The 17,824-nt window shown below is 42.1% G+C and overlaps 1 protein-coding gene across 2 annotated transcripts in view; it reads left to right on the top strand.

The window, feature by feature from the left end:
• The window catches only part of KLHL29 (kelch like family member 29), a 390,175-nt gene that overhangs the window by 327,180 nt on the left and 45,171 nt on the right, over positions 1 to 17,824 (top strand). For both annotated transcript variants that reach the window (XM_071440010.1, XM_071440015.1), the window contains 2 exons: positions 5,925 to 6,124; positions 12,928 to 13,187. In XM_071440010.1, the coding sequence (XP_071296111.1) occupies positions 5,925 to 6,124; positions 12,928 to 13,187 (460 nt within the window). The remainder of the gene's footprint in view (positions 1 to 5,924; positions 6,125 to 12,927; positions 13,188 to 17,824) is intronic.

The raw sequence follows: 17,824 nt of genomic DNA, 5'->3' as shown, positions 1-17,824 counted from the left end.
TCTTTGGTAATCAAAATAATTTGACAGAGATAAAAAGAAGTAGCTTTTCTTTGGTTAAGTGCTTCATCTTACATGGAAATCTTGGATTTCCTGTTTTCTGGAGTCCTAAATACTGTCCAGGGAACAAAGCAATTTAATTTGATTATTTTATTGTCCTGTCTATCTTGGTAGAAAATATGTAGCTGTCTTATAATGGGAAGACAATTACTTTAGGGTAAGCCTTTATATTCCTGATTATGAAAACAAGCCAGCAAGATCAGCATGTTGAGCTGATAGGGCAAATCCTGGAAATACGTTGGGGTGGAGAGGCCAAAAGGCAGCTGCGTGATGGGACAGGCCATTGCTTTGGTCCATGCAGGGAGGGACCAGCCCCTTCAGTCCAGGTGGAGCTGGAGCTCCTCCCTGCTGCCAGCAATCCTGCAGCCTCCTGTCAGCTCAAACATTTGCTTTTAGTGCATGAGATTCAGATCCCTGAGTTGTATAAAACCCTGAGCCATAGATAGTCAAAGACAACGATTTTTTTTTCTTACACTGCCAGAACGAGTGTGTTCTCCTATTTCTTAAAGATAGATTCTGAGCGAAATATGAACAAAATTGAGCTTATATTATGGAGCCAGCTCCTTCCTGCTGTCTCCTGCTGGGAGAAGCAGGTAGTGGCAGTAGGCTCACAGGTGGACCTTGGAGAGGAAAAAGGAAACAATTACACACCAAGTCCCACTTGTCCAGGGAAATAACAGTTCTAAATGCGTCTTTATTTTAAATGTTAATCATTTATTTCAGTGCCCTTTTGGAGCACAAAGCTTAAATATACGTCATACCTCTGAGTCTACGGCATGGTGAGTCATATGGCATCGAATGTAAATAGGTGTCACAAACTCTGTCAGTCCTCCTGTTCTCTTCTGGGTGGAAGCTGAACCAACTGTTCCTAGGCAGTAATGTACATTTACATAAAATGTTTCACATTTTTCATGTTTATTCTGTGCAGATGGCTCCATTTTGAACATCCAGAATTTGTTTTGACTTTGTGACTGTAGCTTGTAAACAGAGCGTTGGCTGGCATCTGCACTGGGTATAGGTAGCTTTTCGTATTTGATCTAAAATTGAGTGAAGCTGTAGCCAAACCATTAGTCAGTCAAAATAATGTTGCAAGCCAGTTAAAGGCAGCATATCCAAACCATGAGGGAAGGCTGAATGAGAGGCGGTAGCGCTGTCCATAAATTGACAAATTGATGCGCTCGCGATGTTTCACTTACACAGCTACTTTATCCAGCCTCTCAATGTGGCTTTGCAATTCAAGGCATCTCAGTATTAAATGTTTTGAACAGAGTCACACAGACGTTCAGTTATGGGAACGTGTTGATACAAATAATGCACGAAAAATGCATAGATACACATCTATTTATAACTCAAGATGCAGAAAACTTCAGTTGCATCACTATTAAACATGAAAGCAGTACGGCTGATTCTTGTATGTGTGTATTACCTGTTTGGAAATTATTTTCAAGGAAAAATAAATAGAAAAAATTTAGATTTCTCTAATTTTTCTTTTGTCAGTTTCACTACTAGATCTTGCAGATGAAGTATTAGGGTTATTTTTCTTGCTATCAGGTATTTAAACATTTTTTCTCTTTCCTATATATTAGTTAACAGAAAGGGACACTCATTCTGATTTGTTATTTGAGAGTGTAATCAAACCATCTTTTGCTTTTTAAGGGTTCCCTGTGCCTTTGTCTTCTCTAGTTGAAGCAATTTAGTTGAAGGATAAGCAGCCAAACTATGTTCAAAGGCATTCACTTGATTTTGTTGGATTTAATTATTCCAGACAATGCAGAATATTTTTCAGTAACTCCCCCCTTACCATTCAGAGCATATCTGTGCTTCCTGCTTATCTGCAGGTTCAGTTCTGCTTGCACATTGCTCAGGTCTATCACCTTGCTGGAGAAATACATGATTTGTAAATCTGAAAGAATTCCCCAACAGCTACCATAAAATTAAGCTGTTAAAGAGCTCTTGGAGCTTGTTTAAATGTAGACCTAAACAAATCTCTTTGCTGTTTAGCTCAAGATAAATCTTTTTAAAAGTCCTGTTCTAAATCACTTCCCAATTTTAATGAGTTTATATATCAGCCTTTGCCAGATTTTTACTGTAGCTTTTCTCCAAGATTATAGCCATGATAAAGTAAGGACTAAAATTGTTTATTATATATTATTCTTCGGAAGCAAAACTTTTTCCCCAGAGGCTGTTGGGAGAGCTATTGATTTTCTGCCACAATGTGAAATGTGTGACCTTTATAATATGAGCAATGATTACAGGGCCAATAAAATGACATCATTCTGTTTAAACTTTAGAGTTCACCGGGCAAATAGCAGAATGTGCCACATTTAATGATGTCCATGGACGATAAGGGTGCATTGACTGGCTTCAGGTGAGACTGAAACATGAAGGAGGCAGGCTCTCAATCCCCAAAACACCTCATGTTTGTTTGTTCCAGGAGTTGGGGAACAGGAGTGTATGTACCAGGTAGAACTGTGACTTTTCCCAGCTCTAAAGGCAGGAAGTCAGGGCTTTTCTGGTAACAGACTTCTCTAAATGTTTGCATTTACTGATGTCACCAACAAAACTCCTCCTGTTGTGACACAGGATGAGCTATTTGGGGAACAGATCTATATATTGCTACAGATTTTCCCAAATCCACTGCATTTGCAGTTACAGGACTAAATTCTATTCTTGTAATATGGCTTTAGCCACTTCATTGCATTTCCTCTAGAGGAGCTAAGAGAAGACTGTCCCAAATAAATGAATTCTAACTGCACAGGGCATATACATTCTAAGATTTGTGAAAACAAGGAACACAGAAACCTTTATTCAGGCTTTGAGGGGGATGCTACAACCTGATTCACTGAAATCATTTCATAACGAAGTCTATGGAATTTCCCTTTTCAGTGACATCAGTCTGTTTCCTGACGTTATGTTCTTCTTATCCTTCAGACATTTAATGTTTGATCCATTAGGGCCTGCTTCAGCCAATTCCCTGCCCATTCTCCAGCCTCTACCAACCAGATCCCTGGCATGGAAGCCAGGGTAGCTGTGATTTCCCTGTGCAGGCTGAATCCAGCCTTTACTCAGTGTTTGATCCAGCCAAACATGGAGCCAAAGGGCTGCATGCTTAGAAAGCACAAGGAAAACAGCATAACACATTCAAGACATTGCAGAGGCAGGAATAGGGATAATTTTCTTTCCCATTTCTGGCTCATTGTGTAATATCAATAATCTCTGTAGCTTTGTATTATACTTGCCGTAAGTGGCTCTAGTGATTGATTAAACACCTTAGCTTTTCTTTGGCATTTAATCAATTGCAGCAGCAGTTTATTGTTCGGTGTATTACAAAGTAAAAGAGATTATTACTTAATTATTGTGAAAAATAGCAGCTTGCAGTTGTTGCTAGCATGGGTATGTGTCTGTGCTGACATTGGTGTCACATCATCCTTTCCTTGGTGCTCCTTGGTGCGATGGTGCGATTCCCAGCGGATCACGCATGGTCCTTCCCGAGGCTGGCACCAGCACAGTGCAAGTAGTGGCATTAAATAAAGAATTGCTTATGGTAGTCCCACAGTGCGAAGAGCCCAACTCTTGCTTGCTGGGTACCTCCAAACCTCCCTGAAATTTTAGGTGGTGTGTTTATTAACCAGCCCACATGAAAACGAGCTCACTGTCAGGTACAAACCCCTTCTGGGAGCAGTTCAGCAAGAATTACATTGGTGCCAAGCGGTATTTGACAGCCCAGAGTGCAGCACCAGATGTATGTAAACTGGAGATAAATCAGATATGGGGCATATCATTGGGAGTGTGAGAAAGGAAAAAACCCAACATTTTGTGACATCCTCTTGAGGATCTAGGAAATGGCAACTCTTCTCTTTGCCACCAGAGGATTTCTGCCTCAGATGCAGAATTGAATTCATATGCAAGAGTTCAGAAAGAATGCTGTGGTGTGATAAAGCATAAGGATTTAGGGTAGCATAGTCCTCTGTGCTTATAGGGATACAACAGGTGTCACGATCAGTGTGTGTTCTAAACATCTACTTGAAGAATAGGGTCTAACCCATCTATGTTGCCACGAAAAGGGACAGTTCAGTATTTAGAATTTTAAAAATGGGGTTTAATTCCTTGGTTTTCTCCTGACTCTGTGATCATAGCCAAGTGATTTTATCTCCTTGTACCTCAGTTTCCTCCTGTGAATGGGAGTAACCATTGTTCACTGCCTTAGAGAAGACTAAGAAATTAGGCACTGCTAGCTGCTCCTCCATTGAAAATGAAACCTCTTTAAAGTTTTGATCCGTCAGAGATTCACATGAATTAAAGCTGTGCCCTTGACTTGACCAGGGCTGGTCAATGAAGGACCAGTGACAAAGCATCCACTGCAAATTTTAAGCATTTCCCCAAAAGATTTAGGTGTTGTTGGGACAGGTGGTTGGGGTGTCATGCGAGAAAAAACGGGAACCTCGTGTGTTGTTTATTTTTCCTCTGTGATGGCAGTAGAGGTCTGACCATCACCTTTCTAGGCATCTGTGTGAACCCAGGAGGTTGGTAGTGCTCGTGGTAGTCTCTGCTCACGCTTCAAGCTGGCGTTGCCTGTGAGTAGTGATGCTGTGGCCAGTCCGTATCTGTCGCGCTGCATCATGTGCCGGTTTTGTGTCACTCGTGCCATGGCTTTTGCAAGTACTCGAGCAGAACTGGAGCGAGCAGACGTTGACTGTCCAGTGACAAAAAGCTCATGTTTCTTTGAGAAGGTGCTGGATGGTCCTAACCATTAAAAGAGTTTATTTTCTTACTCCAACAGATTTCCCCTCCCCTCCTTGATGTTACCAAATTTATCATCACTTTTGTCTTTCAGGTGTAACCTGTCTTTAGTGTTGCAGACACATCAGCCATGCATTAAGAACTGGGCCCTTACTTTATAATTCAGTATGACTTTCTTTTTGTCCAATAATTTCACAAGCACTAATGCACACTTCAAATGCAGGAGATACTTTGATCCCCAAATTGTTCAGCACTTCATGCAGGAAAAACCATAGGCCACAGTCATGAAACTCCTAGAGGATGGCTGCTGGCTTCCTGTGGCAGAGCTGGTTGTTGTTTTCCCCCCTCTCCCTTCTTTGCTCTAACCATTTTGTCTGTCTAGCTTGTCTTGTATTCAGTTTTCAAAGCAATTGCCATGAAGGGCTTCCTTTTTTTAGTGCCTAAAAGGGAACAATAGATTTTTTAGAATAAGCATATATTATATTTGATACGGCCGTCTGTGTACCACAGATATCATATTGATCATATCTGTAATTTAATATAACATACTGAGAAGTTCAAGCTAAATAGAAATTAGTAATTTTTATTACTATTTTTTATGAAAAGGTCTTTAAATGTATGCTTAAGTGTACATGACATCTAAAATTATTCTAGTGCTGGATTCTTGAAAAAGTAGATGACCTTTTCTCTTGAAATTGGCGAGTGGTTTTTCCTTAACTGTTATATTATGCACAGAAGATGAGATGTTAACCAAGATGTTAAAATGTATTGTTTCCCTTTGAAAGCTAATCCTGTTCCTCATTTTCATTAATGTTGAATCATTCATTTTCCTTTTTCTTTTTTTTTCTTTCTTTTCCTTTCCTTTTCTTTTGCAACTGTTTTTGCATGAAAATGCAAAGTAGCAATAAAGATTTTTCGTAAGACTTGCTTTAAGACTCTTCTCTTTCAGATCCAGTTAAAGTTTTTAAGTTCAGTTATTTTAAAATTCATATTCTTCAGTTCCGTAAACAAAAATAATGGAGAAATAAAATGAGGTGCAAAGCGATTTTCTAGCCCTCACTAATCAATAAATGCCAATAAAATGGGGATGGTGTAATGTCCATAATTTAATTGTCTGCTGTTACCAGGTCACCACGAGACAGCAGCAGAAGCGGGGAGAAGCTGGAACTGGCCATGTCCAACCTCACTGCGGATGTCCTGGAGTTACTCCTGGAGTTTGTTTATACAGGTTCTTTGATCATAGATTCAGCCAATGCAAAAACACTACTGGAAGCTGCCAGCAAGTTCCAGTTTCATACTTTCTGTAAAGTCTGCGTTTCGTTTCTAGGTAAGAATCATTGCATCTAGTGAGCTTTTAAAATCTTGTGTTAAGGTTTATAAACCTGTCTTTGAACAACTCTTGAAAGATAATGAAGAAACCCAAGATGAAATAGAGTAAAATAAAGTAAAACAACATTAATTTGGTTTGTGATTTGAATTTCCAATGCTGACATGATGGCCAATGGAAAATGGTCTAGAGAAGTATAGTTTGTTGCGTGAGTGGCAACAGCTTTCACATCTTCTATAACCTGTTTTGTAGAATCTTGTTCCACTCTTGGAATCTCGGTGACATTTTGTTTCCCAGAGGATGATCCGTGCATAGATATCAGGCTGTAACACACAGGTTACTTATAACTGTGACAGCATATTTTGGGTTCTACACTAGGCCAGCTTGGTCAAACACCAGAAGAGTTTGGACATGGGCTCCAATGGAGGAAGAACTCCTGCAAATCTGCCAAAAAATTAAGGACTGCATTGCAATAGCTGCAATTTTCTTGCATTTGTGAGAAAGTCCTTCTTTATATGTCCAGTGTTCCAGATTGAGTGTTCCTGGGGTTTGTTGCTGCATACAGAGTTATGGCCTAATGTCATCACAAAGGTGGGTAGAAGGAAAGGTTGCTGTGCCCACTCCTGGTAACTCCTGGTAAAAAGGGTAAGGTGTGCCCTGTGTGCACAGGGAGAACTTGTCTCAGTGAGGGTCTACAGAGCAACATCTTTGCCAGTGCCTCAGTCCATCCTCTCATGGACACAAGAAATCCATTCTTCTTGCCAGACTTACCATGTCATCCTGCTCCTTCCACTTTCCCTCTGCTTTCCAGCAGAGGGTATTTCAGAACAGTCCAAGATTTCCAGCTCAGCTAAGCTTTACTGGCCAGAACAGGAACCAGACAGACCTGGCATGGCAGAAGAGGAGACACAACTGGAGCTCAACTAAAACACAATGGTTCAAATTCCTGCCTGTACCACAAGCCACTCCTTCACTGTCATAGCTGCAATATCAGTTAATAAGACAGTAATAATTTTTAAATTAACATAAATTTATTAATACCAAAAAATTGATCTTGATGTCATATGATGTACTTCCCAGGTATAAGTACCAGATAACCTTTTTTGACATCTGATTTCTGCTTGGGCTTCCTCAACTTCCATCTTGGTGTGGGAGGCATTGTTCTCTCTGAAGCCCAAATAAATTGTAGGTATTCCCAGGGCAGTTCTCATTTGAAATTCACATCTACTATTGCAGAATGTGGAAAATGAGACTTTAGAAAATTTTATGCTCAAAAAACAACAACAAAAAACCCTCAAATGAGTCCAGTTTACTGTTGTGTTAATTTTCACTGCTAAGCCAGCCTACTGGCAAGGTGAGTGGTGTGACTAGGCTGGTACAATGCAGGCATCAGTAAAGAATTCCTGGCATTGTAGACTTCTTTCCAACTTTTTATATGCCCCTTATTTCAAAGTCTGTTCCAAAATGGGGAGCCTACTGGTGATGTGAAATTTATGCTTTGCAATCCCACCATGTAGACTGTACAATTTGAATGAGGCTCTGGCTCTGGCATTGCTTGCTCCCAGCTTCCCTTCACCAGCTTTTTACAGTGATTAGATCTTACAGCCTTTCCAGAAATGCAGGATGTGTTTAAGTTTTGATATCACTGAAGATTCAGCCACAAAACCAAAATACATTCATTTCCCTGAATCACTGTGAGAGTTCTCTTTTCTGATAGTTAATATTTTAATTCAGTGAACCATGTTATGGTGTGAAATAGTAGAGTTGGTTATAAGTTCAGTGATATATGGAGAGTCACTGGAACTTTGTATTCTCATTTGGAGAATTCACGGAGTGTAATTGCTTATTTTTATTTATAGCTGTGACTTGATTGCACTACAGAGACAGCAGAGCATTTGCCATCTGAAAAGTTTAGGGAAAAGCATTTTGTCTTCTCTGTGGCTGTGTTTTTATTTTTCACCTCAGCCACCTCTGTGCTATACAAAGCAAAAATATGGTAAAAATCAGGGGTTTTTTCCTGCAGGGCTTCTGGAGGGGTGACCAGTATAAACAGTGAATTTTTCCCATCAGTCCATGTCTAAATAGGAAGAGAAGGGAAGTTCAAAGTAAAAGCCCCAAATTATTAAGTCTGTTCAGCGTAGCACAGCACAATCTCTGAGGAAATTTGGGTCATCCTTTTTCAGCCATGAAGATCCAGGAGGATCCTGTCATGGTGATGTCCAAACAGCTTTTGTGTCTCTACCCTGGGCCTCTCAGCAGCATAGGGCAGAGGTATCCCAAATTTTCTTGCACTTTTTGGTGCAAAGATGTGGCAAAATATGTCAGGGAGGTAGTTTCTTTCAATGGGAGATTTCCTAACTGGCTTCCCTGGGATAATTATAGCCATGTTCTCTTTCTTCCTCACATGCTGTCTCCTCAGCTTTTGTCTAGACCATGAGAAATGAGAACAGTTTTGTGCTTACTGATGCAGTGATGGTGACAGGTTCATGCAGGCATCATATGATAACTGGGCAAATGTTTGCAAACTGGTCAGGATATCATAGGTATTTCCTCCACCCACATGGCTGAAGACTTAAAGCCTTTTTTTATTTTTGATTTTTTTTTTTTTTTGCTATCATCACAGTCATGGCTAGATTTGGGTTTCAGGTGATTCATCAGTAGCATGGTTTCAGTCCATGGTGCATGGACACCCATCAAAGGAGGAAACACATTCTGAGCTTTACTTCAGCCTGCTGCTGATAAAGTAAAAGTATTCATCCTTAAGCCTAAAGAAGCTGGTGGAACCTGGTAGTTTCATGGGCCAGATTAGGAAAGAGCAGGAGCTCTGAATTTTCTTAGTCTCCTGAGCAAAGAGCACAGAATCAATGTTTGGAAAGATTATTAGAGGAAGCAATGAGAAAAAACTGAACAATGGACCAGTGATGGGACCTGTATTCCTCAGGCACCTGAGGAAAAAAGAGGCCTTTATGGTCTTTAGGAATTCAAGAGAAAGTATTATGGGCAATTTTTTTTATTCATCCAAGGTGGAGAATTTTGATCCAGCTGGAGACCTGCACTGCCCAGCTGTGGAGGAACCCTAATATATGCACTTCATATAAACCATATATCAACTTCAACTATATCTGGAGATGGGAAGAAGGAAGAAGACTCTCACAGGGAAGGGAAATATTTTGGACAATTCATTAGACAATGAATGCATCTGATAGTCTTCCACCTATCCCCCATCTTCACATGCTTTTTGACATTAGTAGGAATACCTGAGGAGTAAGTTTCCCATCAGAATGTACACAGAGGATCACCAGGAAGTGCACATTTTGTGCTGTTTTTAGTAATATCCAAATCATCATCTAGAAAGCATCTCTGAGTGAAAATACAGTGCTTAATGCACACAAGAGGGGGTTTACAACCACCACTGAGCTTCCATCAAACTGTTACCACAATCTCACTGAGTAACCCTTCTTGCATACCATTTATCTCTGGTGTTATCTCAAGTCTCCCCACTCCCAGAAGTGCAGTTGGAGCAGTCTGCTTGGCTGACTGTCTCCTGATGATGCTGCACAGGATCCTGCTCCAAAGTCACATCTAACACAGTGGAAAATACCAGCTGCTGATCTGCATTATTGTGGCACACATAGCAACAAATACGCTATCCAGCACTGTCTCAAGCCAGAGAGAACCTACTAGATTGCATCTGATATCCCTAAAGTCCACTCATGACTTTGTTATAAACTGTCCTTGAGCATTGGGAATAGCTTAGTAGTCAGCATTTGTGTTCTGAACAGAGACAAGGAGAAACTTCAAAAAAAAGTGTTGCTACAAGCCCAGTGTCACTGTGGCAAAACAACAATTATTACAAACATGCCAGTGTCCAAAGGAACTCAGCTCAGGAGCAGACAGAGCAGAACTGGTCCTTAGCTGTCTTTGTCATGCCAGCATTGACAAGTACCCCTAGACTGCAGTCATTTGGGATGAGCTGTATTATATAGCAGAAGTCTATATCTGAGTAGTCATGCAGGGTCCCTTTATAGCCAGTGAAGAGTAACAGACATTGGTAAGGCAGGGTTCTGCTCATTCTGGAGTCATCATCCAAAATATTACCAGATTCATCCAGAATATTACCAAATTGTTACTTGGAATTGCTTGTTTATGGGTGTGCAGGGATATAATTGTGTCATGGTTTGACATTTCAAACCAGGACAAATTGTGAATGCAGAGTTGCACGACAACTGAAGTTGAGACACAACGAATCTTGCTGCCAAAGTTTTAGTCAGAACTGAAAAATGGGGGGATGAGGTGGTGTCTTTATGTTCATAGGATAGAGATTTTCCATATCACCTACAGCTGTTGTCCTAAGGTCTGTCTTCCTCCCCAGCAGTGAATCTCTCTAGTTCACATGCCAGTCCTCATCTTAAACAGATGTTGCTGTGCCCACCTTGCTGTGGTTCTCATCACACAGAAGGGAAGTGCAGAGAAGTGTGACCTGCACACCAGCCTCCTGCACATCCCCTAATCCCACATCCCACATCTCCCTGGGACCCCTCTCCTCAGGGCCTCACAACAGTTCCTGAACCAGACAAGGGCATCACTGGAATCTGCCACTGAGGGGTTTCTCAGGGAAGAGGAGGGAGTAAAGCTCCAGGGGCCAAGATAGAGCTGCTTGGACCAGTGTACCAGGCTGCATCAGGAACCCAGTGTTCTTAGAGCTAGGGAAGCTTGTCCAGATCAGAAGAAATCAGTTGTGAGCAGTTTTTTCTGCTGCACACCACAGGCTCAGCTGGAAATGTTGTGGGGATCTCTCCTGATAGAGGCAAAACCAGTCCTCTGAAGAGAAAGACTTGAAAGTCTTTACCATGATGTGCTGCTTAATGAGTCCAAATTGATTATTCCCTTCATTATTAACCCCTGAGGATAAGGTGGAACAGTGGCAGATTAGCCTTTGACTTGAGAGTTTGCCAAGAAATTATAAGAGTTTTGGGCTCTGTTAGATGATTACTCTTCCCCAAGCCGTATGTACACCATGAAACTGTGCCAGCAGACAGAAGCAAGGAATCTGGAAGATGTTTTTGGTCTTTTGGGGGTTTTTGTGGTTTTTGGTTTTTTGTGGGCTTTTCTTTTCTTTTCTTTTCTTTTCTTTTCTTTTCTTTTCTTTTCTTTTCTTTTCTTTTCTTTTCTCTTCTTTTCTCTTCTTTTCTTTTCTCTTCTTTTCTTTTCTCTTCTCCTCTCCTCTCCTCTCCTCTCCTCTCCTCTCCTCTCCTCTCCTCTCCTCTCCTCTCCTCTCCTCTCCTCTCCTCTCCTCTCCTCTCCTCTCCTCTCCTCTCCTCTCCTCTCCTCTCCTTTCCTTTTTTCAAGAAAAAAAATTGGTACCTTTGGGCTTCATAGCTATCAGTTTACACCCCATCTCTGGGCAGTCTTTGAGTGACAAAATCTACTGACAGCAAACAGTGTTGTTACTGCAGTCAGCTTGAGGAAATGGGCTCCTTGGAGTCAATACAATCAACTGATGCAAAATGAGATAACCTAGTTTTGAGTCTGCTGGATCTGTAAAAGAAAATAAGAAGAGTTGGGAGGGGAAGAAAGCAAAACAAACCCACAAAACTCCTTTTCTCATGTCAGGTTTAAAAAAAATAGGAAAAGGTGGTTCATAATCCCATTTTATTAAAAGCCAAATATAGATAGTGTGCAGGTTTTCAATCTGATGAAGGCAGACACTGGGTGTAGGGAAGAATCCCTGAGCATTTCCAGCAGAAGCAATCTGATGAGAGTTTTGTTTGAAGAGATATGGGGCTATTGCACATTCCTGTCCAATGCTCTGTCACAGTGCACTAGGATATGACACTGCCAAATGTGATTGACTTCTCTGACAGCACTGGAGCCTGCCACTGGTACCCATGCCTTTGTGACCTATTGCAGTCTCACTCTTATTACTTCCTTCTTTTTCAGTTCTATATCTTAAAATAATATGTTCTTCTTATTAGTGGCTTGGTTAACAAAAGCTGCAAAGAATCTGAGAGTTCCTCTTATAAATGTCTAAAATTGGTGGGTTTTTTCTTCAAAATAGCTGGAAAGAAAAAAAAATACAGTCAAATGTATGGTGTAGCACACTTCTAAGGCAAAGCTACACACTGTGCTGCTGCTTCTGTTTGCTGGGAAGGAGATAATGCTGTCTCCACTGTGCATGATTTTCTTTGAAACCCACTACACAACGTTTAACAGAAGGCGTTAGTATAATCTGTGTTTTGCATAAGGGATGTCATCACATTCAGCAGCAACAAAGTTCCTTTGAAAAAAAAAAAGAGGGGGGAGGAATTTTTTTTTTTTATTTGAAGTAGCTTAGTAGCTGAACAGGGCAAAAATTATCATAAAGTGACTGCAGCATTCTCAGAAATGTCCTTAGTGCTGTTTGCATATATTCTTAAGTGTCTGCACTGGCGTTTACATCTTTGCTGCTCCTTAAAGCAACATTGTAGGCGGTGGGAACAGCAGCAGTCTCTTGGCTGGGTTCCCATCCCTTGGGAAGCCCCAGATACTGTTATGTCAGTAGGTTTCCCCAGTGCTTTGTGGAGGCTTACACAAAAAAGCAAACTCAGAAAGTGCATTTCTCTCCCCATCTCCAACTCACCTTTTGTACTTTAATCCCCAATTCCAAATTAACCCAGGGTGCTGCTTCTAGTTAACTCCCTGAAATTAATTAGGGTTGGAGGTTTGTCCATGACACTGATTTTTCTCATGATCTTGGAACAAATGTGAATCTTGCTTTTAATAATTCTCAATTGCCTTTTTTGTTTGTTTTTTGCCCTTTTTAGAAAAACAACTGACTGCTAGCAACTGCTTAGGAATATTAGCCATGGCTGAAGCCATGCAGTGTACTGAACTATACAACATGGCCAAAGCTTATGCCCTGCAAATTTTCCCAGAGGTGGCAAACCAAGAAGAGATCCTTAATATCTCCAAAGATGACTTCATTTCCTACATGTCCAATGACAGCCTAAACACCAAAGCAGAGGAGCTGGTGTATGAAACAGTGATAAAGTGGATTAAGAAGGACGCCGCCATCAGAGCTCAGGTAAAAATAATCTCAGCAGCCTCACTTTGCTCCATTTCCATTAATGTCTCTTTTAGAATAGAAACCATCTTCATGCAATTTTAACCACACGAGTGTGTGGGAGATGGGATGGGCAGTTCAGATAAAAAAAAGACAAAGGGAATGCAGGCTATGCACAAAATGTATGTAATTTCAAAATCTGATCCCTACATCTGATCATTTAGAATGAAAATCTCATTTGTGACATGCATGGTGCAAAGTTGTTGACTGTAGGCTCAGTCAGAGATAAATTGAGAAGAATTACAGTTTTGTGAGATGCTGCTTTAAGGGGATGCATTTTAGTAACAGCAGGAAATAAAAAATCTGTCAGAAAATCTGTATTTCTTTTGATGCCACATACTAAATGAGTATAACTCCAGTTCATAAAATAAAGATTCTGTATGTTTATTGGCTGCTTGAGTTTTATGTATTTATTAGAGTTAGCCTTTCCTCTGCCATATGAGTTATGCAGTCTGCTCTTGTCTAAAGAAACTGAGTCTGTAACTTTCCTGCCGCTGTCTCGATATAATGCTAGATACAGTGAGGAGGCTGGTGAGTGTCCTTGGGACCAGAAGTCATCCCTGGTGATATCTAAATACCTGCTGCTTGCCTTGAGTCAACTCTGTGGTCTGAACCCCAAACCTCTCCATTTTGAGGCCAGTTCTCTGCACAGACCCCATAAGGGGAAGATTGTTTTCCCCTTCTTTGGAGGCCAGAGTTGTTTCTGTTGACACCCAGTCACAGTTTTGGCTGTCTTAAGGTGGACAGTTGCTCATGGACCCCACTGTATCTCAGGGAGGCACTTGGCCGTGTTGCTGATGCCGTCCCACATTGTGACAATCTGTACCTTCTTGACTGAAATGTGAATTCAAGCGCCTGAACATGCAGTTGGATGTTAAATGTGTCATTGGATGTGGTCCAGAGCAGCTGCACATCCTCACCTCACCTCTGAAGTGGGAGAAATAGTAATTCCTGCTCTCCCCAGGCTGCTGGATAAGGGCATTAAGGACTTATGCCTTAATGGGGTTCTGCATGCCAGGCCAAGCCTTGCTGCCTGTGCTGTTTCACCAGCTGAGCTCCTGGTCCTGCCAGAGCCTGCAGCCCCTGGAGCCTCACTGCTGCCCTGTGTGCCCAGGAGCTGTGGCTCAGCAGGACAGTCCTGTGTTGGGGTTCCACCCCAGCTCTGACCACCTCCTCCATGTGTCAGCAGTGCCATTTAGCATTGCCCAACGTTATTATTGCCTAAAACATTCACACAGAACCATGGATTCACTGAAATTCATGCCTTTTTGGCACTTGCTGGCCTTGAAAAACACACTGTTTTAGAGTGTTTCCCTGAGTGCTTGAAGTTGGATGGCTCTGTGCCACTCTGAACTTAACACAACCTCAGGGACTGTTCCCAGGGAGTTCAGGAGCCCTGTGGCAGGAGCCTGTTTGCCTGGTGCCAACAGAAGGTGTCACTCACCAGACAGTCTGGGCTATGTTCTCAAAATTGTGGTTTTAAATATTTCCTTCTGCATCCTGCTGAGGCAATGTTGGGAATTTGTTTTTTTAAGCGGTGGTTTTTCTTGCTGCCACCACTGCCATCCCCTCCTCTCTTCCTTTCGTGTTGCAGTGAGTTGCTTTTCTGGGGTTTTTCTATTCCCAAGTTTCCTTGCCCTCTGCCCTGGTTCTGAAGTGCTTTTTGTAGTTTATGATGGCAGTTCTATTTGCTTCTCCAAATTTCTCTGTGGTGCTTTAGTTTCATGCATTAGTTTACAGGAGCTTTTAATTTTTAATTTGTATTTATCCAGAGATAAGGGGTTTGAATAAATTACTCTTAAAGATTCCAAGAAGAAACTATTTTCCTGCCCAATCCTACCACTAAGCTAGTTTATTTAAATAGTAGCTCTCACTTTTCTTAGTACTCTGTGCACTGCTTGATCTATTATAAAGCTCTTAGTTAAATAGGTACTTATTTTTTAAAAGTAGGAGTTCACATTTACCATGAAAAGTACCATCTTTACAGTAATGACTTCTGCATTTTCAGAGCCTGGGAACAAATATCTTCCATGGTGCATAGGAGGGAAGATAGACCGAAAAGATCTTATTTCTAATGAAGATGATGATGAATAAAAATTTGTGCATGATATGCAGCACGGCCCACCATGCCAAGAACTGCCCAAGCTCCTGTGAGATGCACAGGCTACTCAGAGCTTTGCAGAACTGGGCAGCTGTGGCAATACTGAACACAGGATGAACCTTCCTGCAGGAGCTGTGCATGGATATTTTTATTTTATTCACATTTTGGAGATAGATTCTATGAGCTGCCTTTAGACTCTTTGGGGTGGAGGACACCAGGACTGTTGGGGTGTCCTGGGAGGGTTGATGGATGCCATGAATTGCAGCAGTCCCAAGACATCACTCCAGCTCTACTGCACTCCTCAGGTGACCCGGTCTGGTTTTATTTCTCACTCCCAGAAGTTGTGCTGGCAGTTAAATCCTTCCAGGCATGGATTTCCAGAGCCCTTTGCTCCATTGTCTCCCCATCTCCCTCTACCTTGACAGTTCAGGCTCTATTGTCACATTTTTATTCTCAATAGCTCCAATAGCAGGTAACTAAAATGCCTCTTTGGCAGCTTCTTCCAAGTCCTGCCTTGGTGATTCTTCCAAAGGTGGAGGTCTGGCACAAACGGGAAAGGGCTGTGCTCTTCATCTCACCTGCATGTCCATCTTCCCTGGCAAGCCTGGCAGGGGCTCTCTCAGCAGAGACATCCCCACAGAGGAGCTTCTCTCTGAATCAGCACCCTCTGCCCCCAGGGCAGCTGCAGCTCTCCAGAAGTCCTGGTGCTGCAATGGCTTTGTGTCACTCTGCAGTGCCTGGGGACAGTAAATCTCACCACTTGTGCTCCCCCACTGCAGCCTCATGCCGTGCTCTTACAACAACTTATCCATCACTGCCTTCCCTCCTGCCCGATCCCCTGCTGAAAGCCTCTGGGAAGGAGATTTTCAACAGAGCCTCCTGTTCTCCTGGAAAGGCGTTTTTGCTGTCTACCTGCTCTCCTCTGCCGTTCTAAAAGCTTTTCTTCAGATGTCTGACTGTTTCTGCTTTTGTTAATTCTTTCCCACCAGGCTGGAGGGCAGTGACAGGGAAGGCAGCAGGATTTTCTTGGAAGGCAAGTTGAAAAGCTGTGCTCTGGCTGATGTTTAATGGTGCACATTGTGCTCATATGAACAGTGCTCATAAAAGTGCTCTGTGGCATTACAAAAGACAGCACCTGAGCCTTGTTACAAAGAGAGAACAGCAGTGCTTTAAGGGTTGCTGATCATCTGCATAAGACAAAGAGGCAGTTCAGAGAGTGACGTGTTATACCAGGATTTGGTAAATAATTGTATCCCCCTAGCATGTTGGAGCAGTGCCCCAGCTCACATGGTAACATTTATGAAGCTGGCTTATTGCTGATGGTAGTGCATTTTAAAATTGGTCTGGCCAGAAAAAGCAGCCTGTGAGGTGAGGTCAGGACTAGTAGGTAATTTCTAGTGGACACAGAGCACTGGTTGCAGGAGTCCTTCTGATTGCTGGCACTGAGTGCAGAGCCTGCATTGACTGACACATCTGGGAAAGCTGAATCTACTCTTTTTTTCCTATATATTTCTCTTCTTGACTGATGGATGAGATTGTAGGGTTTATCCTAACAGTTATCCCCTTGATAAGCTTATTACAACTCCAGCAAACTCATGCAAAAAAATAGATTGCATAATGGAGGCTTTGCTGTCTGAAGCCAGCACAGTCTGAGCTGCCCAAACAAGGAAAGATTTCTGCCAGGCCCCACACAGTCTTCACCTGGGCACATCCCCCAGCTCTCTGCATGGCCTTGGGCAGGTTGTTTCACCTTTCTGCTCCCATTTCTTACCCTGTAAGCTGGAGGGAAGTGATGTCTCCCATGAGGGCTGTTGGGAGGATTCAGTGGATAATGAGCCACACTGTCCACAGGTACTGACGACTGCCAAAGCTGCTCAGAGTCATGCCCAGCGTCCACATGGGATGGGAAGGATGGGAAGTTGCTGGATGCATAGTAATTTGCTGCCTGTCCAAACCATAGACATCCCAAAGCTCACTGCAAACATTCCCACTTTCTCTTCCAAGTCCAAATTTGTATGTTTACTCTGAGATAAAAAAACACACTACCATGTTTATTAATGACAGAAAGCCTGGCAGAGTCCCCATTGCATGAAGCTTCCCTCTCACTGTGAGGAGGGACAAGACATGAGGAGAGGGCAAATATTCGAACAAGTTGCCCAGAGAAGGGCTAGAAGAGAGGCAGATACTGCAGTGATGAATGAAGGACAAGAGGCTCAGCTGAATGACATCCACCTTTAGTAGCACTCTGCAAGGATAAAATGATCAAAAATGTTAAAAATGTCAAAAATGTTAAAAATGATCAAATCGGAAGCCAAATTTATAAGAAAATTTAGCAAAGATTTATTAGATCATCAGCAAAACAGAATTTCGAAAAAAAAACAACCACCACAGCCAAGGCAGCGTCAACCCCGGGATCAGCGCTGGGTGAACCTGGATCAGACCAACAGTGTCAGAGTCTCCCCTGTGGTTCACCCCGACTGCTTCTCGCAGCCAGCTT

This window comes from Agelaius tricolor, unplaced genomic scaffold (assembly GCF_023055355.1).
Source record: "Agelaius tricolor isolate 1412-34295 unplaced genomic scaffold, bAgeTri1.0.p SCAF_1, whole genome shotgun sequence".
NCBI classification, from domain to species: domain Eukaryota; kingdom Metazoa; phylum Chordata; class Aves; order Passeriformes; family Icteridae; genus Agelaius; species Agelaius tricolor.
The sequence above is the reverse complement of the archived record's forward strand: the minus strand, read 5'-3'. Positions and strand labels throughout refer to the sequence as shown.